The sequence below is a fragment of the Abramis brama genome (genome assembly GCF_963993115.1).
Source record: "Abramis brama genome assembly, chromosome: 10".
NCBI lineage: Eukaryota > Metazoa > Chordata > Actinopteri > Cypriniformes > Leuciscidae > Abramis > Abramis brama.
The window spans coordinates 38,670,350-38,695,875 of NC_139972.1; the positions used below are offsets into that span (position 1 = coordinate 38,670,350).

At 37.8% G+C, this 25,526-nt stretch overlaps 1 protein-coding gene across 1 annotated transcript in view; it reads left to right on the forward strand.

The window, feature by feature from the left end:
- Nucleotides 1-25,526, forward strand: part of rsrc1 (arginine/serine-rich coiled-coil 1) — a 147,283-nt gene that overhangs the window by 102,142 nt on the left and 19,615 nt on the right. Inside the window, exon 7 of the mRNA XM_084126103.1 lies at nucleotides 19,963-20,028. Coding sequence (XP_083982229.1) covers nucleotides 19,963-20,028 — 66 coding nt within the window. The remainder of the gene's footprint in view (nucleotides 1-19,962; nucleotides 20,029-25,526) is intronic.

A 25,526-nucleotide genomic window follows, 5' to 3' on the forward strand; every position in this document is an offset into this window, starting at 1 on the left:
AGCAAAGTTTCTTGATTATTACGCAGGAATGAGAGTATAGTTCCTAGCCATATCAGCCTAGAAAATCGCAACTTTTCATTTTCCGTCGGTCTTAGTACACGATTGAACTACAGTAGAGTCAAGTTTTAAATAGGAAAAATATCAAAACTCTTTGGTCATTTTTTTGAGAGAGATGCTAATGGTCCTGTCCGATTCAATGATCTATGCTAAGCTATGCTAAAAGTGGTATCGCCAGACCTGGAGATCGGCAGAATGGATTCGAAAACGGTAAAACTCAGCTGTTTAACTCTGGGGGAGTTGTAAAATGAACATATTTCCAAAACAACTGGAGTATCTCTTTAAGAGGAGCAGCACCACTTCTTCTCCTGTGTTCAAAACTCATTCACTTCTTGGAGGGAGCCCGGTCTACAGGGTGTCGAGTGATTTTCGTGCATCTAACCTGGACATTGCCATTGGCAACATCAGACCGAAAATATGGCAAAATCATTTACTATGGTGATAAGCATATGGTGATTTTTCTTAAGTATTTAAGTATTTGAAATACTCTAAATACACTCCCTCAAAATATTTAGTAACAAACTACATTTTATTTTTTCCACTCCTGCAAAATACAAATTACAAAATACACTAAAGTAATTAAATACGTATTTAAAATACATTTAATTGAAATACTGCCCATGTCTGCTAACAACACAACCAAATACAGAAATGTGCTGCAAATGGCACAGAACACAACGGAAATATTTCCAGGGGACCCCAATAAGTGACGAACCCGGATGGGGCATGCTTAGTGCTCAATGTCTACTTTTTTTCCCCTTGCAAAACATACAGAGATGACATGTTTATGACATACAACTTTGTATACAATATACAAAATGTAAAAAGAACATGAGGGTAAGATATTAATCTATACATCAGTAACATTGTAAAAAAAAATTGTAATGTTTAAATAAGTTTCATAGGTAAGAAATGTAAGGTAATGTATAGGGTCCAAAGATGAAACAGCAATTTTTAAAGTTGAGACACTCCGATAAATAAAGCATATTATGAAATAATATTCATAATAGCATGATTAATAAAGGCGTATAATGTCTCCACAGAGACGCCACAGTGTTTGCACACGAACATTGCGGGTTTTACTCTAGCACTATATGCATGACGTGCATTTATATGGGGTAATCAGTTAACGGCAAGCGATAATAGCGGGAAAAAACCCGACTGACTTTAAACTAAATCCACAAAAGCTTTGTTGTTCAGCCAACAGTTCACATGAACACTCACCAGCTCCTGACGTGGTCAAACCCAAGGCAGAGACCCGTTAATGTCCATATTTTGACGGTGAAACGTTCAGAAAAGGGAAAGAAAGAAAATAAATATGAATGTTTGCACAGTGTCACCAACTCCCTCCAGCTCTCTTCACAGCATAAATGTGAGGTGACTGCGCGCCGTTAAGTGGCAGCGTTTCTTTTTTTTTTTTTAGTTAAACCAAAGATATAATATATGTAAAGTAAAAGGAGGAATACATTTTGCATCTGACTGGTTCTTCTCGCATCTGTGTGTCTTCGTTTTCTTCTTTCTCCAAGAGGGAAATGAAAGCTTTTCTGTGATTGGTCAGGTTTCGCGCTCATTTTTTTTTTTTTACTGTATTTAGATTTACAGTAAATTAAAAATACTGTATTTTAGTGGCGCCAAGGGGATATTTCCCAAAATGTAACTTTAAAATACAGTAACATGCTGTATAACTGTCCTGCAGTAAAATACAGTTCATTTTACAGTTAAATACGGTGTAATTTACAGACATTTCTAACAGTGCACTTTCTAACATGTTGTCTGGAGTAATACGGTCTGTTTGTAGTAACATTTTATTATGTATTATTAAAATATTGTATGATTAGAATAATTTTTGCAGGCTCAAGTAACATCGCAACACAATTTTAGCAGTATCACTTTGAATAGAGTCTTTTGTAACTGAATGTGTTCTGGTTTCCTCACAATCTGTATTTTGCATCTGTAACATGTATATTGCATATGTTTCTAATGTGAAGCAGCAAAAGACACATTAGAGTAACACAAACATTTAAACACACACACACACACACACCTGTGATGGCTGTGAGATCTCAGGTGGTTGTCTCGAGTGAAGCCCTCTGGCTGGCCGTAGGGTCCTGTGCATTATGCATGAGTGAGTGGGGTGTCTCGGGACACCAGTATCAGACCCTATAAAGCAGCAGGGTCCCTCCCTGGACACGATCCACCAGACCTCTGGCACACTCGCCAAACCATCTGTGAAACTGCACCTATAATTCCACCAGTACTCTACAAATATCTATTAACAAACACCTACTCTATAACATTCATTCAAACCCTCTTGTAGCCAGGGATCTAGAAAAATATAACAAGATTATAACTGTTAATATATTAAAATAATTGTATACGTATATCATCACTTTCACAATTACAATATAAGGGTCAGACATGATCACAATATGCTCTAAGCAAGATTTAAGGGCCATGGGCCATGTTATTTTACCAAAATTTTCGCCACCTTCTTCGCCTTCTTCTTCTTCTTCTTCTCCTCCTTCTTCTTCTCCTCCATCTTTTCATTCTTCCTGTTGACGTTAAACTGGTGTTGAATGAGTACTAGTTAATGAAGCTTCCAGCTGAGCACCAGTGAGGGGTCTGTTTCTTAAAATAGAGAGCCTGATGTACTCTTCCCTCGTGTTGTTATGCGTCTGCAATGCCCACTTCTCTTTGTGTCCTGGTTAGATCCAGTTTGCTTTCTTCTTTGAAGTTGGTAGTGCATTGAATAGCCTTCATCTCTCAAAAGAACAACAGAGCAACACATTTCTATCAACCATTTTGTTTTGACTTGAAATTGTACAGTGACACGAAATGCAAGTGTACTTAAACCGCATTGCCCTTTCCGAACCCTTTCACATCAGCGCGTTAGAATGATTTCTTAAGAATAATATGACACCACAAAGTTTCTTTAGAAGTCGAGAGTAATGGCTGCGTAAGCTAGATTTTTGTCATCACACGCAAACAGTTTCATTTGAAAATATGCCAAAATAAAGTTTCTATAATTATACATTTACAACTTTACTACTGTATTTTTGATCAACTAAATCCTACATTGGTTACAGCAGAAGCAATGATTTCCTTCAAAAGCATTCACATGTGTTATTTATTCTAAACTTGTGAGTGGCAGTGTAGATACATCATGGTTTTAAACCCATATGGTCGAACTTCATCGAGAACCAGCTTTTCCAATTCATTGATTTCATTGAGTCAGTTTAGGTGGCAGTTCTGTGTCCCATAATGCTGTTGATGAATGATTTCCTTTCAATGCTGAGTAATTAGTGGGGTTTAAGCCTTACCCTAGGCTCAGTTGGGCATTTCTGGGGAGGGGGGGTGGGGAGGGGGGCTGGAATTTATTATTCAGGAGTTGTAAAGGGGATCGATAGAGACTCGTGGATCCTCAGAGGTTTAGGGCTCTTTGGGGTACACAGGCCTTGGGGTATGGACAACACAAGCTTGCTGTCAGGTTTTCCCTGGTTGCTTAATTACAAAAGGTTCCAAAATTGTAAAATACAAAAAAAAGTTTTTAACCCTTATAATATAATAAGATTTGATATGTAGTTTGAAAAATATACTTTCAAACATACAGTATAAGACCACAGTATATGGACAGACATTTGATTTATTTTTCTGTTATTTAAATAAATGTAAACAATACTGTATATGTTTTCTCCACTTGGACATTATCCAATGTACATGCGTTGTTAATCACATATGTTGTGCATATGTTTACGCATGATGAGGTCCATTATTTGAACGTTCTTTTCGCAGAGTTTGTTTGGCAATTCTTCAGAAAGTGACCCCATTAGATGTGCAAGCAATGTTTTGGTATTCCTCATGAACGTTCTAGTTAGGGTTTCTTCTGATACTCGATCTCACGAAAAAACATTTTATGAATTTCGTAGAGATTTCGTAGGAATTTGTACAATCTGATTTGCAAATTAAACAATTTTATAGCAAAGCATAACGTAAGAATAAGATTGTATGATTTCACCACGATGTAGAATTTAGGCCCAGGGTGTGCTATCTATCATTTATTATTATTATTATTTGATATAATCTCCCAATTACTTTGATTCCATTTGAAAACCTAACCATCAGTGATAACACCATAATATTTGCATACTGAATTCTGATTGATCTTATATTTGCAAATAGTTGCATCGTGCTTTGGTTATTACACACAGATGACAGAACACGAAATATGACAGTGGCAAACGTCCTTCCAGGCCATTTCATTTATAAAATCGAACCCTTAAAACCTAAGCTTACCTAAAACTTTAATGCTATTCCCTCGCCTTCCTCTAGGAACTGCAATTTAGAATATGTAGACATTATAAAGGTCTGTTTTCCTCTAATTCTAGTCATTGGAGAAAAAACTTTCTTTTTCTCTATACATTTTCAGATGTAAAGGTGTTCATTCCTCTCCACTTATTCCCTCCTCCTGGATCACAGACACTACTCTCACCACGGGTCCTGGTAGAGGTCAAACGTCTGTGCTAAATTATGAGGACAGGGCCAACCCATCCACACCTCAGCTTTTGGTGTCTGTACAACAAAATGTTGACTGTCTGAAGATCTCGTTGAGAAACCTGTTTGTACTGCAGCCCTTTTTTAAGAAGCCATGAGTTATAAATACTATAGCTTTCTTTATACACCAGTTATCTCAACCATCTGACACTATAGTAATTCAGTTGTATTCCAGTTTAGTGTCAATCCTCCATATGAAGCTACTCATTGGCTCCAGCTAGTGGGATGTGGTCCCATGTTAAATACTCCTGGTAAAACCTAAAGTAGTTGTATAAGAAAACAAAAAGCCTTGTGAATTAGCCACCTGCGTACCTCTCCTCTCATCCGTTTAACACATCCTCAGCCAAGACAAAAGAAAACATGCACTTCAGCAAATAAACGAAGAGGGAATTCATTCTTAATTGCACACAACAGACAAAAGGGAGTCAGAAATGGGTTTTTTAAAGCGGAGCTCTTTTTAGGGTAGAATTGTGTAACGCCCTGTGTAGGTGTGAAGAGGAAAGCTCAGTGGAGACGGGCTGAAGTGGGCGGCACAAACCAACTGAACAAAAGGCCAGTGAGTTGGCACACGGAGGCGCCCAGCACAAAGCCTGGAACCAAACCACACAGCTAATTGCCTTCATGCATTGTGAAAAGAGAGGCAAAGAAACAAAACAGGGATAAAGATTAATTTCATACTTCATCTTCCTCGCTTGAGAGAGATACTGTGAAAGGTCTTACAAATTGAAAACACCAGGGGTGTTAAATAGCTCCGAAACAAGGACCGGATTTGTAGCAACGACGCTGCATTATGTGGAAACAAAGTTGTTGTTGCTGTTATAAGATTCACTCTTGGTAGAGCTTTCTCCTAGGGCTGCATGATTATTGGAAATAAAACCTAAATCACGATATGGCTTAGTGCGATTATCAAATGAATTAAATAAACATATGCGCTGTGTGTTTCTGAGTGAAGCGCGGCCCTGTGTTCATTTACACGTGAGTTTGAGTCAATTTAACGTGTTTTTGGGAACGCCAGTCATCTTTCCAAACTTGTAATGAGCAGCACAGCTTTAAGGCATCCCTGTGATTTTAAGTTTTTTGATGGTTTAACGTTTGAAATGGAAGAAATTTGGACAGCCAAATATCAGTATTGTACAGTCATAACGTAAAATATGATTATATTACTTAAATACTCAATATTTTTATTTTATTTTACAGTGATATATTACAATAGTAATATTTCTTATTTTGTTTTATTTAGTACTTTTGGTAACATTTTGCAATAAGGTTTCATTTGTTAACATTGGTGAATTGCAAATCCACAGCATTTATTAATATTTTTTAATGTTCATTTCAACATTTAAAAGTTGTACAGTATTTGTGAACATTAGTTGATGCACTGTAAAGTAACATGAAGACACAATGAACAGCTGTTATTTTTGTTAACTAATGTTAACAAAGATATACAAATACAGTAACAAATGTATTTCTCAAGGTTAGTTCATGTTAGTTAATACATTAACTAATGTTAACAAATGAAACCTTATAAAGCCTTACCATTCCCTTATTTAATAATTAATAATAAATTATTGTTATTATTATTATTATTATTATTATTAGCCATATTGATGTAATCACAACAGGTTGGCCAAATTGTCCTACAAAAAAGCACAGCAAACATGGATTAAAAAAAATTCGCAATCACAATTTTTATCAGCAAACTCACAATTAGATTTCTGCTCCAAATCATGCATCCCTTCTTTTCTGAGTAAACTGGTACATGTCAAAGCTGTGTCTTATTATTTTATTTTTTTTAAGTTTAAAAAAACAAAAACATAATTTTTGAAGTGCACTTTTAATTCTTTGTAAATGTCCCAAACCTGTTTAGTTTTTTTATGTTTTTTTCTTCCTAAATGCCACTGGTTTACCCTGAAGACCTGCGTGGCTGTCGTGTGTAATCAACAGGCGGTATTATCAAACATAACATGACTATTACCAGAGGACACTTCTCTTCTCCTCCACTTCTGTTTCTATTTTTACCCTTTCCAGAGCTCGAGCGGCCCGGCCTGTGCTTGCTGTGCTCTCTCTCCTGTAGGGGAGCTGCTTCAGTTCTCAGTAGTGCAGAGTTTGCTCCTCTCTTATGAGAGTCAGGATGAGAAGAGGTTGAAATAATAGCCCTCAGCCAGAGACAAAGGGAAGAAGAGAGGGATTGTGATGCTGAGTGAGATGGAACGGGATGATGGAGAGGAGGAGGAGGAGGAGGAGGATATGGAGGGAGGCACCGTTATTGTTGTTGCTGTTGATTTTCCTTTGTTTCCTGATATCTGCTCTAACGTCTCCTGACATGTTAGCTCTGCATTCAGCCCATAGTGGCGCTTTTGCAGACATTTTCTTTCATTCCTCCTCCTTTCGCCTCAAATTTACTTTTTGGATTTTGAAGAGGTGGACAATCATCTGTCATTCTTGTCCGACCATCATTATTTTTCCTTTTTTCCCCCAAAATGTGTTTCTTTTCTTTCTGCAGAGATGTTGGGAGCTTGTGCCCAGTGTTTGGAAGATAAAAGGCATGAAATCGAGCAAAATTTCTGCCCTGCCACAGAAAACCTCCACTGCTCTGACATGTCTGTCAGGCCTCATTTAGCTTTAAACTGCCACGGTAAACTTCGGCTGCCTTTTGCAATAAAAAGGGTCTGTAGTCTGACACTGATTTCAGGCCCTGTCAAAACCCTGCTGATAAGAGCCGTTTTTCAAGCTCCATTTCAATCCCCTTGCCCCCTTTTGTAGCTCTGATAAAAACCATGTAATTAAGCTCGTTGCTTCTTTGATTGAACAAATAGATCAGAATTCAGATAGATTGGCTCAAAGGCCACAGAAACAGATGTTCAGCTGATCGGCCTCAGATGATTAGGTTGTAACTTGAAGATCTGTTTTGATGAGCCATACACATGATGCAGAATGACAAAACACAGCAGGTGTTTTTTAATGAGTTTCAAACAGTTGTGCTCATGGTGGTGACAACATGAGATGCAACACAAAACCCTAAAAACTAAGAAGAAATATAATTATTTAAATTAAAAAAGCATCTCAGCGATTTCTGAGAATGTCAGTTTATGGGTTTTCACTGTAAATTATAGCATGACTTATTCCAAAAACGTCCAAAAACTGTAAATTTAAGCATGCATGAAATTACTTTTATTTTTTAAATGTATTAGCTTTTCACCATACACAGTAAGGAAAACCTACTTTTACAGTGTTTTACCTTTAATGTCTGCCATTTTTTTTAAATTAGTTTTAAAATATAATTTAATCATTATAAAAATGTTACCAATGTGATGCTCGAGCTAGGTTTTTAATTATTTAATTTATTTATTTTAATTTTTTTGTCACTCAGGTTATCACAGAACTTATTGCATAATGTATTCTGGAGGCTCTGGACATTACTCACATTCATGAATTCTCTCTGCTCTCTGAACTTCTTCCCTATTCATCCCAAAGCACAGCTCTTATGCCTTGAATTTTTGTTTTTCTTAAGAAAATTCAGTTGAGGACTACCATGTATTCCTGGTCAGGACATTCTGCAAAATCAAACCTCCAAACCCACGACCGATGATATGATACTGGGAAATACAACAGCAGATCTGTCTCCGTTAGTTCTCTTATTAATTCTGTCTTTATCTCACAAAGCTCATGGCCTCAACCTTTTTTGTCCCTTAATTCCAGCATCATCATTTTAATTTTAAAGGCAGAAGGGCAAGTTCCCCCCTGAAGGTGTCGGCGCTCCAGTGGAGGATATTCTCCCTGCTGCAGATGTTCATGAATAATGTCCATCTCCGCTCAGACGAGAGCTCCTCGTGAAAGGAGGTTTCCGAGGGTGTGGTTGGGAGGACGCGGGGCCAGATGAATTACACGGAGGGGGAATCTGACAGCCTGTGCGGGGCTTTGTGATCATTCCAAACTTCTAATAATCTCCCTCACCTTTCTCATCTCAGCTATAATGAAAGAGAATAGGCGATTGCACCCCAGGCTATGTTCCCCGCGCCTAATGACTCCTCCAAAGCCAGAGCCACCGTTGAAAAAAAAAAAAAAAACGGCTTTGAATTGGCTTTGACAGCGTGATAGACTTTGACACCAATTCTGTAACAAAACAGACGTAGCGCTAATTGATTATCAATATTTTAAGCAACGTGATGAAAATGAGCATTAAAAGATGACGGAGAAATGGAGTCTTCTATGGCGGGTCTCTCCTTCAACAAGTTCTGATTTCTCCTCCCTCAGCACATGTCCTCCTCTTCTGATTTGCATCTCTCTGTATATGTATGGCTCTTTGGTCTCGGTACCCCAGACCGACAGCTTACTGAGCAACTTGACATTGCAATTAGGCTTTAATATAGCAGAAAAAAGCGAGCGTTCCCTGGGCCCGTTTCCAGCTCAGTTCCCAGCGCCCCCCTCTCTCCTGGGCTTAGCACTAGCGCTTGACTAAGCACAATCTTAGGGACCACCGTGTTTCTAGCCCTTTGTGCCAGGTGTTTAAGTGTTCGCCCCAGTCCAGCTCTGTCCCACTGAGCCATATATGGTTTATTCTTTTAAACAGGCTCTTTTGTTAATATCCCAGTGTCCATTAACCCATCAGGAGATGCATGACGTATACCATAATCAGTGGTCATAATCATTCGTAATCATTGATCTTCTGTTCTCAGATGAGACACTTATTAGAGAGTTGCATCAAAGCCAGCTTGTTGATGGCATTGTGACGATGCTGAATCAGTTTACTTTCAATATTAAAGTCAGCATGAAATGGAAATTGTGATTGTCTTTTCTGAAACTCGCCTGGCCAGTGGACCAGCTTATTGATCAGCCTCCATGCCGATATACACATCAATTTATTTGCACATTAATATATTTGAGTAAGGATTACAAGGACATGTTTTTTATTTTATTTTATTTTTGTATAAAAAATAATGATGTGCATGGATAAACCATTTAAATTCTTCCATACACACAAGGCTCCAGGTGATCAAAAAAAGCAGTTAAAGCAGCTGGTCTTGGAAGCAGTTAAAGACTTAAATGTTGGTAAAATGAACTTTTATTTCAATAAAATATAAAAATCACACTTAATATTAAAATTGGAACAACACGTCAGCGTAATCTATTACGTCAATTACGCACGGTTTATGTTCATCTCTGATCCCCTGTCATGTTGCACACAAAACAAGTGTGTGACAACCCTATTCTATAACCGAACTGACACCTGCACATTTTCAGGACTCACAACCACATTCTCGACAAACCCGCGCTGAATGAACGGAAAACTAGTTGTCTGCCACGTCATACAATGTGAGAGCCACAGTGAACAATCATGATGGGCTTAATATACAGTACTGTGCAAAAGTCTTAGGCATGTTAATCCCCCCCATGGTTTTAAGTCAGTTGTTTATATCTTTTGCTGTAGTGTGTCAGTAGGAAATAACAGTTTACATTTCCAAACATTCTTTTTGCCATTAATTGTAATAATCCAGTGAGATTTGTGTATGCACAAGGAGTCTGACAACAGCCGGTATGATCTGATCTCACCATCATCGAGTCCGTCTGTGATTACATGAAGAAACAGAAGAAACTGAGACAGACTAAATCCAGAAGAACTGCGGGAACGTCTCCAAGATGCTTGAAGAAACCTTCCTGCAAAGCAACAGTACTGTGAAAAGTACTGGCACTTGTGTTAAAATGCTGTGAAGTGAGAATGCTTTAAAAAAATAAAATCACAAATTGAATTTATTTATGATTTAACTTCGAATTTATTTATTAACATGCCTAAGACTTTTGCACAGTACTGTACTTATGGAGATGGAGAAATGATTTGCGTTCGTTGCGAGCTGTGAGGCACGCGACTCAAACGCACTTCCCGTGACTAAAGTCCTTGTTAGTTAACATATCTGATAGATGAACTCTCGCCTCGATTGGACTTGTTTAACATGAGTTTTATCACAAGCCTTCAACTGTGATAAAACTCCCCGATGTTATGTGCATCGCCATTTTTGATACTGTTGCTGAATGCAGTTGTGAGACCTGAAAATGTGCAGACTTGAATCAAGCGGCACTGCCATACTAGCCTTAGCATCTGCTCTAGAGTTGTGTTTTGTGTGAAACATGACAGGGAATTAGGGATGAACATAAACAGTGTGTGATTGACATAACCAATTATGGCGGCATGTCGTTCCAGTCCTGCTTAATATATCAATCGTTTTTGAAGTTCTCCAGGAGTCTGAAGGGGATGTTTTTCAATGGGCAGACAACTACAAATTTAAAAGACACACTTCACTTAAACTTGTTCAGGAATAACATAGACTATAATGAGAAATACGGCTGACTGTTGCAGATGGACTTATGCATGTAAATATGGAATTTAAGTTTGAATTTGAATGTAATATGAATGGCAGTGGTGTTCCCTGAAAATTGTTCAGGAATGGTTTGAGGAACATGACAAAGAGTTCATGATGTTTTCCTGGCCTCCATATTCCCCAGTTTTCAATCTGATTGTGCATCTATAGGATGTTCTGGACCAACAGATCCGACCCACCTCGAAACTCTCAGCATCTGCTGCCGGATATTACAGGACACGTTCAGAGTCTCGACGCATCAGCATGACCCTAGTGAAAAATATATAGACTAAAATGTATTTGAAATACATTTATGTTGTGCTAAGTATACTGCAAATACATTTACATATGTATGTGCTTAATAAAAATACCCTGCAATTGTACTTTTGGTAGACTAAATTGGTATACTCAAAGTCTGCTAAACAACTAATTTTGTACTTAGTAATTTGCACTTTAGTAATCTGGAAGTAGTTCTGAGGTCCAACTAAGGATATACTTAAGTGTATTTGATGGGGCTGAAGTGGAACTGTTGCAAGTATACTTTAGGGACACTTTAGATCATACAATCCTTATTAATAGTGATATTAAAAACACATTTTAGGCATAATATTAAGAAATATGCATAATATGTATATCAGTAAGTCTCAAGCGATATGTCAGTGAATATGTTTATGGATTTGCCTAATACTTGCCTACAGATATTAGGCAGGTAGTTTTAATCTTGTGGCTGAGCGTAGGTACTATATTAAAATTGAGTAGCTTAAGATGCAGTCACATTTACCATTGTTCAAGAAAGTTTCAACAGGAATCCACACGATCGTGAATTTTGCGTGAGACAGAAATATTTTGCTGACTTTTGTGCTTCATACATCACTATAATATTGACAATAGACAAATGTACCTTGTTGCCTGCAAAATTCAAAGCACCTTTACATTTCAGACAAAATCTGTCCATATACATGTTATGATTAACCCTTAAAATACCCATTTGTTTTTCTCTTTCTCTCCCCATCACCTTAAATTTCTGTTAAGCATATGACATTGACTGATCTTGAACGCTGAGGTTTGAATTTGTTCAGGATATGATCAAGAGAGATGTCCGAGCTCTGCCTTGGGTTAAACTAGAGAACATGAAGAGCCTTGAGTCCATGTAGGTGCCCAGCCATATATTTGCATTTAGTTGCAAACGAGATTTCCAACACCGATGAGACTGTCTTACACTTATCCTTCGGTTAGACCGCCATCACGAGCTCCTCTTAAACCGCTGTACCCGTTCTGCTATTAGAGGCTTCAAGCTATATGTCCTCAGATCGACTCTGAGTTTGAACTCGTGGCAGATACCTTCAAAAGAGACAGACGGGCCTACGCACATTTCTCTCCAAACGCTCATGAATAAAACAAGCTTCATCAAGCAGAGTCTCAAGTGGACATGATGAAAACTCTCAGACTGTTGTGTTTCTGCAACCAAATCTCCAGTATTTACTCTGTAAATTAAAGAAATCATCTCAAATTATTCTCAGAAAGCTGCTGTGGGATCTTCAGGCGGGATGTGCAGAAATGATCCCACAGTTGTGTGGAGAGACGTCTGGTGGAATATGCGGAAATGGAATATTTGATCAGGGCTCGGGGTTTGATTGTGATGTTTGTGTGCTCTGTTCAGACTCTCCAGGGCCTGATTCAAAAACACCACGCTATACACATGTAATTAATTAATTACTCTTGGTGAGGGTGCTTCTCATATCTTCATTGCGCCCGTCTTCTCTTGGAAACGTGCAGGATTTATGTCAGTGTCTGGAGAAGGGATGAAGCAGAGCCCGGCCTGACCGCAGAATACAGCGGCAGACATCTGATTATAGAGACATTGATCCCACAGTTCACGTCCAAAATAGAAATCCAGTTAAAGGACTTTTTGATGAATAATTGATCAAATTGATATGATAGCTCCCTTTCTAATTGTTTAGTTGTTAATATTTCATGAATATCATTTAAGTTTTACTCGAATGTGACACTGTTAGGTAAATCTCCATTTAAGCGAAGTGCTTTTCTGTTTTGTTTAGTTCTTTGTTGTTCAGCTCAGCGGATTGCTTTCGCAAGCCTGTGGTTTATATCTGTGTTTGCAGCTTGTACATACTCCACTAAATAACTTGGCTGCATTTCGCCCTTCTTCATATTTGTCATTGCACAAATTAAATTCCTGCCGAAGTCAAATTTGCTTGATGCAAACAATGTCTAACAATGGACTGGTTTTAATCGTGACACTCACACAGGTTAGTTGTTATTGAATAATTTACTGTAATATGTATATTATCCTTTTTTTTTTTTTTTTTTTTTTTTTTCGTTTTAACAATCACACATTGATCTCTTCTTTTGCTTTTTGTGTACATTTTACAGACGTGTACAAGTATGTAGGTTTCTGGACTATAGCCAGAGGTGTGTGTGTTGTGTGAATGTGAGTGTAAAGTGAATTCCTGATTCAAAGGGACATTTTTCCAATTGTGGGGTGCTACAGCAAATATCATGTTTGTCATTTGGCAAGCCGCTGATTTATCACATTTCCCCGAGCTCTGACATTCAGATTGCTTGTGATTGACGTGGTCGCTCAGGACACTCACACACACACACACATACACACACACATACACACATACTCATTTACAGATATTCATATTCTTTGAGCTTGTAGAGTTTGTGTAAGTGTTTGCCCGTGTGATTATTTGACTCCATACCAGTTTGTATTTAAAGAGACTAGTTCTCTCTCTCTCTCTCTCTCTCTCTCTCTCTCTCTCTCTCTCTCTCTCTCAATCTCTCTCTCTCTCTCTCTCTCTCTCTCTCTCTCTCTCTCTCTCTCTCTCTCAATCTTTCTTTCTCTTACTTTGTCTCACTGTCTTATAAACTCGCACACATACACACACACACACACACACTGATTAAAGAATAGTGATGGTGAGGTGCATAAGTGCACTAGATAAACAAGATCTCACCCAAGGCTGTTTCTGACATCTATCCGTTTCACTGAAAGCTGTGAAATATGCTTGTTAAAAGAACATTTGTGTGCACTTCCAAAACCTAGCATGTTTCTGTAGCATAATTATAACCTATATTTTACACTCTTGTGTAAAGCTGCGTGTGCAGTTCAGTATGACAGAAAATAAATGTATTGTTTTGTCACGCTGCACTGCTATTCTTTGGAAATAAATCTGCTGTTCTGGCATTACTGAAAAATGATAACTTTTAGTAAAACTGTATTTACAGTATCTGTCAGTCACTCAATATCTCCCTTGTTTATACACACACACACACACACTAAACAAGAGAACTTGCTCTTGCTACTGTACACACAGTGCTGCACTTTCTTATGCCTTTTCACAAAATTATGAACAGTGTTTGTTACGTAGTTTAAATTGTAGTTTTTATATAGCTTAGGAATGTAACGGTTCACGGTAAAATATCGAACCGTACCATTCTCCACAACACTTGTACCGCGGTTCATCTCAGATCTGACAGCGCATCTATATTATGCTTTGACATAAAGTATGTCAACATGCCCGTCTTGGCGCGTATCCTATCAAACATATTCGGTTATGCCTTAAGTGAACGTAAACAGTTGAGAAAGACGACGCATGTGTACAGCATCAGTGTACTGGATTGTGCATTATTTCTTAAAGTGACAGCAGCCTAATTTCCATGTGGTCTGTGTTTTTAATGTTAATCAAGCAACACAAGTCAAGTTAATAAAGCTGCTCTTGACTGAATAGCTTTTTAATCTTTATATAGTTTATACAGTTATGATTATGCAGTGTTATTTTACATTTGTTTACTTTACTGTATCTGAAAACTATACAGTTGGATACCAGAAAAGCACTGTTTATTTTATTTGTGTCTTTGCTCTATTGTATTTATTTGTGCTACTGCTTGTAGTTAGATCATTTGTTCTTATTGTCTTTATTTTTATTTGACAGTAGTCCTTTCCCCCCCTAAATATACCAGCAATACTGTAACATGATCGTCACTGTTCATTAAACTCAACAGGGCAGATTTCTCTGGAGAGGGACGCAGGTATGCCGGCTGAATCTGTTCTGTGCTGCAGCTACGGGTGCTTTTCTTGCTCCTTTGTGCTCTTCTTTCCTCCACACCAGCGCTGTAAGAGATTAAGGCCAGAGTAATTAATCACAGAGGATTATTATGGTTGTTGTGTGGTTTTACTGAGAGGCCTGAGGCTGGAGATGAGGATTCTGCACGGGTTTGGAGTCTTTCGTTTTTAGGGTTTGTTTTAAGGAGGTAGACAATGTGAGCCTTGCGTGTCCTTAGAGTATTCTTGTCTGTTAAAGATGTGAAATCCCTCTCATGCAGCATTGCGTATGATTGTACAATATATCTTCCCTGTGCTGTATGTGTTCAGGATGTGTATATAGGCCACTCTACACAATTAGTTCAAATTGCAGTTCCACAGTAAATATCAATATTAAGCTAAATATACACTAAATTAAATCTGTAGAGTACTTTCTATTAGGATGTGGCTGTCCTCCCAACCCTAACTCCTAAAGTTAAACTGAAAGTAATATGTATATATATATATACATGAAGAGTTCAAATGCAAAAGCCATCTAAAATTTTCTTCTAGAATGATCATTTTTATCAAGCTTGTATTTTTAACTTCAGTAATTTCACTTAAATGACAATTAATAGTTAATTTTCATTGCCATTTATGTGAAATTACTGAATTTCATTCTGAACTCTTCATATATATATATATATATATATATATATATATATATATAATTTTTTTTTTTTATTATTGTTGTTGTTTTATTTTTTTATTTTTTCATTTAAAAAAGATCTGTTTGATTTCTGCGAAAGGAAATAAGAATATGTAGATTCTAGGAGGATTTAATTTTTAAATTTGTATTAAAAAATACTGTTCCACACTTTATCACTACTGACACTATATATATCAGTCTGTTTGCTGAACCTGATTTTAGCTGCATTTTTTTATTTTTGAGCAGAAAGTGAGACGGCATATATCTGTTCATCATGGGTGGTTAGATGCCATCATTTTAAAGTACAGTAAATGTTCTCCAAAATCTCAAAATCCAGTGTGTATTTTTCAGAACTTTAGTATTTTCTGCAATTAAATAAACATTTGGGGGTATTAATCAATATTTTAATGTTTCTTTGTATGTGAAAACCTATGTTTTCTTTTTTTGCTCAGTAATGCTCAAAATTGCCTTAAACTTGTCACTGTACTGAACAGTTACTATCGCAACAATCATGTCACTACCGAAATATTACTGTGAGTTTCAGTAGTGAGTAGTGACATTATTATTTCAGTAGTGATTACAGTTAAATAAATAAATGTAATTAAAGGATATGGTCAGCCAAAGCAAGATTTATTTTTTCGATTAAAGCTGGAGTCCTTAACTTTTTTTTGTACAAATATTATATAATGAGCGAGTAAATCATGAATCGATTTTCCAAACGGTGTTTTTGTCTTATCCTGAATCACTACGGTACACCTATAATAAGTGTTTATATTGGGATAGAGTTGTCAAAAACTACCGAAACTTTAAAAATGTGACACTTTGAGTGCTGTTGAGCAGAATCGTAAACACCTCTGATTGGCCATTGTGTTCATGCACTCATCGGATCTGTCTGTGATTGGCTACAATTTGGTACGTTTGGTTACCGAAGTCGGTACTTTTTGACAACTCTATATGGGGACTCTTTTAGACCGGTAGCCCAGTACCTGCGTGACTCGTCATCATAAACAGAGAAAAAGCTCAGGCTACAATGTTTTTCCACAAGACACATGCAGTTCTGTTTATTAACGACTAGAGTGCCAAACGTTACGGACTGTAACTTTAAAGAAGTCAGTTTTAAAGTAAAACGTGTTTCACATGTTCTCCATGTTTCCATTTCCAGTGTTTGTTGAACTAAGTTACTTGTGTTCATATATTTTTCTGTTAATATCAAGACACATGTTTGTGTCATTCTTAGTCTTATTCCTGGTGAAGGGAAACAACACTCCCTTCAACAGGAAAGACAAAAGAAAAACAGTCACAATTTGACTGTAATGGGGCAAAGAGCAGGTGCACTCATGCTTTTGACTAGGACTAATAATGGTGATTCCTATTTAAAGTCGGCATGCAACAGAAGTTGCGCAAGCCTTTTTTTCCTGTTGTGACGTATATATCAGAGTGTAGCGGCTTCTGGAACAAGAACAAATGTAGGGCGGGGCTTGATTTTGTCCGTGGGGAATTGATCGGATGATTTGGATGGTTGTGGTTTACTATTGGTGGATCTCATGTGAGTGACAGGTTATTGTCCCGCCCTCGTCATCAGAGAAGAGAAGAGATGGGAAGATTACGAGACATGAATTATTTAATTTTTTTTAAAGATGTGCATGGATAAATCATTTATAATAATTAATAACTGCAACATTCCATAAATAAACAGAATTGTCCATTTTGATTTCATGGTGACTTGTACAATTTAAAAGTAGTGTTTGTTCTTCCAAACATGGATAATAGGATCATTTGAAACTGAACACTACACACTAAAGAAAGCTTTAAAATGTTAAAAAGCATAATAAGACCCCTTTAAGTTTGTTCTACTGTGTACATTTTCCGATAGTTGATGAGGCTAAAAGGTGATTGGTGTATCAATAATTCATTATTTTACCCTTTCCATTTTACCTTCTCTCCTTCACAGCATTGAAATTGGTGTGTGTTTGTATGTGCATCATCCACTCACACACTTCGTTTACTCCATGATCCATTCAAAAAGCATTTTTGAATTCAACCTTCGAATTCAAACTTTGCCCAAACAAACCCTGGGCCTCGTGTGACACCCTTCAACACCTCATCTGTCCTGGTTTTACATGGCATCTGTTAGACACTCCCGCACGGATTTTGCAGGCACACGCTTGAATTCAATATCCTATCTCACATGTCTGCTTAATGTTATTCCAGGAGCCAGTAACCTCCTTCAGTTGGCAGTGTTATATCAATGAATTGCTGCTGCGTAAAGAGGGACAGAAAGTGGGTGAAGTCGAGTAGGTTCTGCGTGTGGCTCTACTGTAGTGGATAAACCTGATAAACCGAAGCGCTTTATTCAATCTAAATAGTGGGCCCCCCTGAGCCCCCGTGTTCGTACAACACACTACCCCTCCATCAATCACTGATAATGGGCCCCGGCCATCTCTCTCTGATGTTTGCGTTATTGCATTGGATTCTAACGAGCCATCGCTGCTAATCAGCCCACTGGATGAAGGAGGCGGATGGATTTGTTTCTGTGTGATCATTTCAATGAAACATAGTCCTGCATGCCTACATGACTCTGGGGCCCGAAGCTGCAATTACACATATAATCACAATTGAATTTCAGTGGAGGCTCCATTATCCATCCTGCCAGCCAAACTGGAATTAAGTGTAGATGAAGTGAAAGTCTTTAGCTTTCTACTGCGGATAGTGCTGTGCTATCATCTTCAGCTCCTAATACATCAAGAAATGCACAAATCTGGTGGATCTTATGACCCGTTACAATAAGGATAACTATGTTAGCATCTACACCAACGGATGATCGCGTTCTGTTTCTGTTAAGCCTGCACTGCAGTTATGTTGTCTGCAGCTTTAAGCAGCAGCAATGAGTCATATCATTGTTAAAAATCCCATATATGGCAAAATAATTACGTTGTGCAGTCCCATATATAAATAATTTTTAAATTAAAATAAAATATTTACCGAAAAAAAAGGTGATTTCACCCTTCGCAGGGAGATTGATTGACTGACCAATCATAATCCGCCATTTTGTCCGACAAAGCGGTCAGGAGAGTTAGTAGATTAAAGTCGGTGGATTTGAACTTGAAAAATGGTGTGTCCTGACGTCTTTCCGCGGTTGAAACAGCATTCCTTCTGATGTTCATTCATGTTTATTTGATGCTATAAATGAACTAGAGGGAAGAGATGATCGGTTCACGAGCAGCTTTAACTGATGCTCTACAGCGATCCGTCAGACACATTAAAGAGCCACAAAACAGTATTTATTGTTCAAATTTCTTTTAAAAAAGACCAAATTTTAAAGTTGAGACTTTGTTTCATATCAAAAGTAACCTGTTCTGTCCTGTCTGTTGGCGCGTTGTCAGTGTCCTCTTTGCTCCGCGATGTATTTTTCACTGCGTGAGAACACGATGTGTGGCGTGAGAGCGAACTTCAAGCACGGCTTGTCGGACAAAGCAGCAGTAACTAAAGGGGGCGGGTCTTCGCGAACGGTCAACTGAGCTTGGAGAAGGGTAAAATACACCTGATTCGTGGAGCACAAGAGTGTGGAAGAAAAAATACTCTAATATTAACAGTCATACTGAGCTCATTTGTTAAAAAGGTTGTGTTGTCAAACAGTGGTCAAACAATCATATTTTCCAGCTGATTTGGTCTAAACATGGCAAACTGCGCAATTTGCTTCTCGTAATGACTATGATTACCCTCCCCTCTCCTTTTACTTCAAAGTTGAAACTCATAGAAGGTAATGCTATGAGGGACTCAATTTTGCATGACTCCTCTCATCAGCGAGTGAAACAGCAATAAAGGCAAATTGCTCCTGGGAGACATGAACGCTTTAGAATAAATTACGTGCGGGAACAGAGGTGTAATTAATTTACAGGCTGTATTGATAGTCCCCCTTCACTGCTCACTATATGTCTTCATCTCAGCTAACGTCTTCATTATTTGGAGGGCAGGAGAGAAGCGAGTCAACAGACTAAATGAATTGCCATAAGACTATGTACACAAACTGTGTTTCCACAGCGTAAGGATTTCTCTCAGGCTTTTAATTAGCATGCTGAAAAATTATTTAATAAGTGTGTGCTTAAGACTAAAAGATGTGCAGGCGGGGAGAAGTGTACATTTGCAGAGAGAGACATCATAGTATAAAGGGCTTCTTAATTATATATTAAATGGGCTGTTTATAACTTATAACTAATGTTGCAATGTTATCTTTTTTGTTACAGCTAAAACTGATGAAGTACTGAAAGCAAAGGAAAATATTAAAGAAGAAAAGACGATAAAGGAGGAAGGTGAGCCGAACTTTGAAAATGTTAACCTCAAACTAATGTAAAGGTGTGGTCATATTTACCATTGTTTACGGGTGAAATCCACTCATTTCAATAGGAATCTATGCAATTATGAATTTCACATGAGGGTGAAAGATATCGCAATGGGCTCGAGTTGGCTGAAAGGTCCATTGTCTTTTATCAGTTGTATAGTGATGTACAGTATGAATCAGTTTTGGTCAACACAGTGAATACATGTAACCAACGTGAACCTGTTTCAGAATCTGCATAGGGAAATCTTCCGCCTTCAAGCAAGATTCCCAATCACATGGATTTATAGCAATGACTGAGCTACAGTAATTTGACAGACAATGGTAAATTGTGACCGTACCTTAATTAGTGTTAAACTGTTTTACCAGGCCACATATTTCCTATAGCTAGTTCCTGTCTCTTGCGTCACTCCATCCTCTCTTTCTTCCCACATAATAAAATAACGCCAACTGAAATAATTTTCAAACATTTAAATCTAATGTTAATTATTGGATTGTGTTTGATATTTTTCCCCCACTTAGCATTTGCATCATACTCTTCTTGTGTGAATAATTTTGGAAACAATTCTCTCTGTAACTTTCACATCACTTTTAGTCAAGCGTGCCGCACAAGCCCTGAAAAGTGAAGCCAAAACGTCTCGATCGCCCCCCGGTGACTGGTCCTAGTATAGGTCATAAGCCCCGCCTCCCCGTGTTATTCAACGGGACGTGAGACCAACTAAACAATTAAATTACACTTCAAATATCTTTTTTCCAAAGGTGGTTTCTTTCATTTGCTGTCGTTTTTATCACGCTGATGTAAGTTCAAGTGTCTGTTTCAAAAATAAGTTGGTTTTTAGTTAGTTACGTGATGCGGTGGTGTAACGTCATGATTGACAGCTGTGATTGACAGGTTCTCGAGCGAAGTAGTCACTGAAGCACCAACGGACATTTTTTTCGGGATCATCGGAGGACTGAGGAGATTGTATTTACTTTATTTTAACAAGCCTCTTGTCGTACTGCAATCAATTTTTAAAAAAGTGCACTCAGGGAGAGTGCATTCTGCGAGAGTGAGGGCGGAGCGTTGATTTCGCGGCTTTACTTCCTGCTCACGACTGCGCAGGTCTGGTCCCGAGATCGCTACTGCGCAGGCTCAAGTTCCAATATGTCAGCGCCATATCGGGACTCTGGCGGCTTCAGTTCTCACCAATGGAAGAGAGCGAAGGGGCGTCGTCCATCTTTTTTTACAGTCTATGCTTTTAGTGTGAAAATGCCTTATGCTTATGATATCATATTATCATATTCCCATGACAGTCTGTTAACATTTGGCGGATGCTGCTCATGAAGCAATGAAGTAAAATAATGAGGACAGTTTTGCATGATATCAACATCATTCACTTGTTGATCTTAGCAATATCAAAAATACTGAAAGGTGTATTTTTATGGTTTCTTACATGGTCTCTCACACTCAGTTCATTAGAAATAGAAAATAATGGTTTAAAAAAAAGCATATCAGTATAGCATTTCATCTTTCAGCTCATCTCCCGACTCTCTCACTTCCAGTTAATTCTGCATTGATCCTTCTTTCCATTACTGGATCCAGATTCCAGCACTGGTAAATTGCACATGCGTGGCTCCAGGCTACAGTGTGTGGCTCGCAGTCACACACTGATTTTCTTAAGCAGAGTTCATGCTGTAATCTCACCCTTTGGAATCAATTGACTTCTCCCCCCTCCCAAAACACTTTCATTTCTCTCTTAAACTCTTCCTGTTTTATGAAGTAACGCATTCCTCCTGCCTAGCGCTGGAAGGCTCTTAACACCACCTCCAACCCCGCGTTTGTAATGTACAAAAATAGTCACAATTACGGTCTTTTGAACGTGTCTCTTGCTGCCGACACTCAATCTCTGTCCGCGTGATCTGGAAGTGACATCGTGAGAGCAGGGCAGGTTTTGGTCTGGCTTTAATCTCCATTCTTCAGGATGAACAGGGTCTGCTCACACTTCCCTCTGGGGCTCGCAAACTTCAGCTCCACAGCTACAATCCAGCTGAACTGAATATGAAGAGGAAAACACAGCAGATTATACATTACATCAAAACACACTCATGCTCATGCTAATCATATTAGAGAGGATTTGTATGGAGTTAATATTGTGCCATAATTAAACAAACAAATCCAGCATTTTGCAAACAAACTCGATCTGCTTTTGCAAAGGAAAACTCGACTCGCAAACAAACATAAAGCAATGTGCAAGTACATAGGTTAATTTGAGCAAAAATGCAGTGGAGTAACAAATGTGTTTTGTGTTTTACAAATATGAATAAATGAGCCTAGATGATATTTCACAAATAAATACAATCCATCCTTCAAATTGCATGTAACCTTTGAACAAATACCAAATCTAGTGCATACAAATGCATATCTGTCTGTTATGATTGTGAGACTATTTGGCTTTTTATGAGATCTCTCGGCTCGATTTTCTCACAAATGCAGTTGAGCAACTTCCTCTTCTAAAACAGTAGATGGCGCTAAACTAGGGGATTAATTTAGCGCTAGTCTCCCAGGAGAAGCACTGATTTGAAACTTGCCTTTGCCTACAGCTGAGGAAAATGACCGGTGAACAAGTGTGTTTCTGCCTTACTTTAACTATAATTAACCTTTTTAAGGTTTTCTTTTGTAAAATGTGTAATTTATCTGCCGATACCGATATCCGATTATTCTGAATGATATTGGCCGATACCGATAGTTGGATTTTTCTTAAGGAAAAAAAAATCTCTCTGAAATAATGCTGCAAACTATACAGGGAACCCTCTCATTTGCTATAATATTATAACATTAGAAGTTAAAAGTGCTGTTATATTCAACTGCTCTTTATTTCCAGACATGTTTGAAATGTTTGTATAGGCCTACAACTCAGTTGCGCATAAGGTAGTTTTCATAAACACTTCTTCATGGCAAATGTATTCAAACATACATATATAATTAACAGTAAATAATCTCTTCTCTAATGTTTTTATAGCTAACTATAAAATTTGAAAATTTGAAAGCTGAGACTTTGTTTCTTATCAGAAGTAACCGAGCACAAAGCTCTTTGCGATTATTGGATGGGAGGTGCTACAAGTAATGTTTGAAAAAAACGTAGATCTGGCAACCCTGGCTTGAACTACGGGTGATTCATAGGGTCGTTATGAATAACATCGCTATTTTTTAACTGTTAAAGCATTACTAGGCGCGTTTCCATTACAGATTTGCGCAAAACTTTTGCGATGTTTTTTTTTTCTAAATGTAGACAAAAAACTATTGCGAAATGATGGCATTTCCATTAACCGATGTTATGCGACTAAAACTTTTTCCTCTCACGATAAGTAAAATCATTCCAAAAACCATGGCAACGGACATTGGTAGGTTTATGTACTATATCCCAGCCACTGCACTAGCCATTATTATTAATCGAAAGAGATGTAGGCCTATGTGTGTTTTCAAAGCATTAATGGTAAGGAACGACCCTTATTATACTAGTGAGCGGCACATATGAGGAGTTTCTGGGTGTTTCTTCCTCATATCTGCTTCAAGGTCTTGATTGTGGCATTTATTTGAGGTTTAGAATCCATTATTCCTGTAATTCTTTTGTCTTATAAGAATTTAATAAAGAGCTCTGTCTCGTATTCTGTCCAAAGACACCGCGTCATCTACGTCAGGTGACTGTAAATGCGCAAAAACTGTTTCCATTGCAGTTTTGCGAAATATTTCTTTTTCAAATTGCCTGAAAAACCACCTCATGCGAGCGTAAAAACGTTTTTGCAATAAATGGGAGTTTTTGCAAAATTGACGTGTTTCCATTGGGCGTATTTTCAATTCGCAATTTCAATTTGCGCAATTTGAAGGGTAATGGAAAACGCGGCTACTGTCGCATTAACTTGCCCTAAATTCAACACAAGGGAGATTTTCTTCACACACAGTATGAGTTGCAGTCTGACACGTTTTTCCTCCGCACCCTTTTGATTGACAGGATATAATCGGCCCTTATCATTGGCTGTTTTTAAACAAGCGGAAATAATAGCTTTAATCAGCCGATAGCGATTATTGGCCGATACATCGGTGCATCTCTACGGAAACTCTTAAAAATCTAGATTCATTATTGGCATCGCTGATTTTCATTACACAAAAGGTTCTTCATAGTGGAAAGATGATTAAAATGTTCTTCACACTAAGAATTTTTTTTTTTTTTTTAAGGGTTAGGGTTTTAATGTTAACAGAACAGTTCTTTGGGGAACCCAAAATAGTTCTTCTCTGGCATTGTGTAATTGACGTAAGCTTTCTTATATATATATATTTTTTTTTTCATATTCAAATCAGTGTCGAATCCCTTACAGTCCATCACTGCTGAGCACTTCAGTCTCTTCAACTGTTTTCTCTGACACAGACCTGCATTCTGTCCGTATCCATGCAGATCATATATTTTAATGAGCCGTTAACAGCGTTTAACCCGTATCATTAGAGCAGCTTGCTCTTTCACCATGGCAAAGGGAAAGACTTTCCTTAATTATGCTGTGTCGTGCGGGTCATCTTTGCTGGTGTGTACCTCTGTGTGTGTGTGACTGTATTGGAGAATGATACTACCATTAAACATTTAGATGAAATTTAACACCCCTACACACACACACACACAGAGACTGCCCCCTGTATCCATTCATTTCTAATCTCACTATAACAAGCTGTGTTGTCATTCACAAGAGGTGTCTGTCGTAGTGCTGAACAAGCGTGTGTGTGTGTGTCAGAGAAGAAGAAAATCAGACGGTCAATAGGACAGAGGATGATCAATGACCAACAGAGGTGCATTTTATCATTCATATATGCATATATAATATGCTGAATTTCTTAATCCTCCGGTATAGGGCATATCTGGTTAACGGTGTATAAATATGAAAAATATTGCTTAATTATCCATTTTCTAAGTCGAAGTATAATAGAATTCTTTGTTACTTAGTGTTAATGTATTATTATTGCATTAATAATTGTGTACACACACACATATTTACATAAAAAGACATATATTAATGTATGGAATTTAAAAAGCTTATTGCTGTAATACTTTCTGTAAGGCTTTTAAATATTTCTGAATTACTCCTTCAGAGAAGAAAATATCATCAGAACAATATTCCATAGCATTTCAAATGTTGCTCTTGAGTTAAAATCCAAATTATAACTTACAGCACAGTTATGGTCTCGTGCAAACCCATTAAATGGCTTGTTGTCCGCGATATAGGGGGGGAAATGGAGAGTATGGTGATCTCTTTATAAATCAAATGATTTGACCTGTGAGCTTAACAATAGTAACTCCTGCAAGACTGTTGTTAAATATTTAGCGCTCTGCTGTCATGAATACGAATGCTGTGTAAATGAGGGTCTACAAGCAGTTGACCCGGGGACTAGAGCCTGCTGAGTGGGGGCTCGCACTGGCCTAAATGATTTAATTGTCCTGACTGCAACTG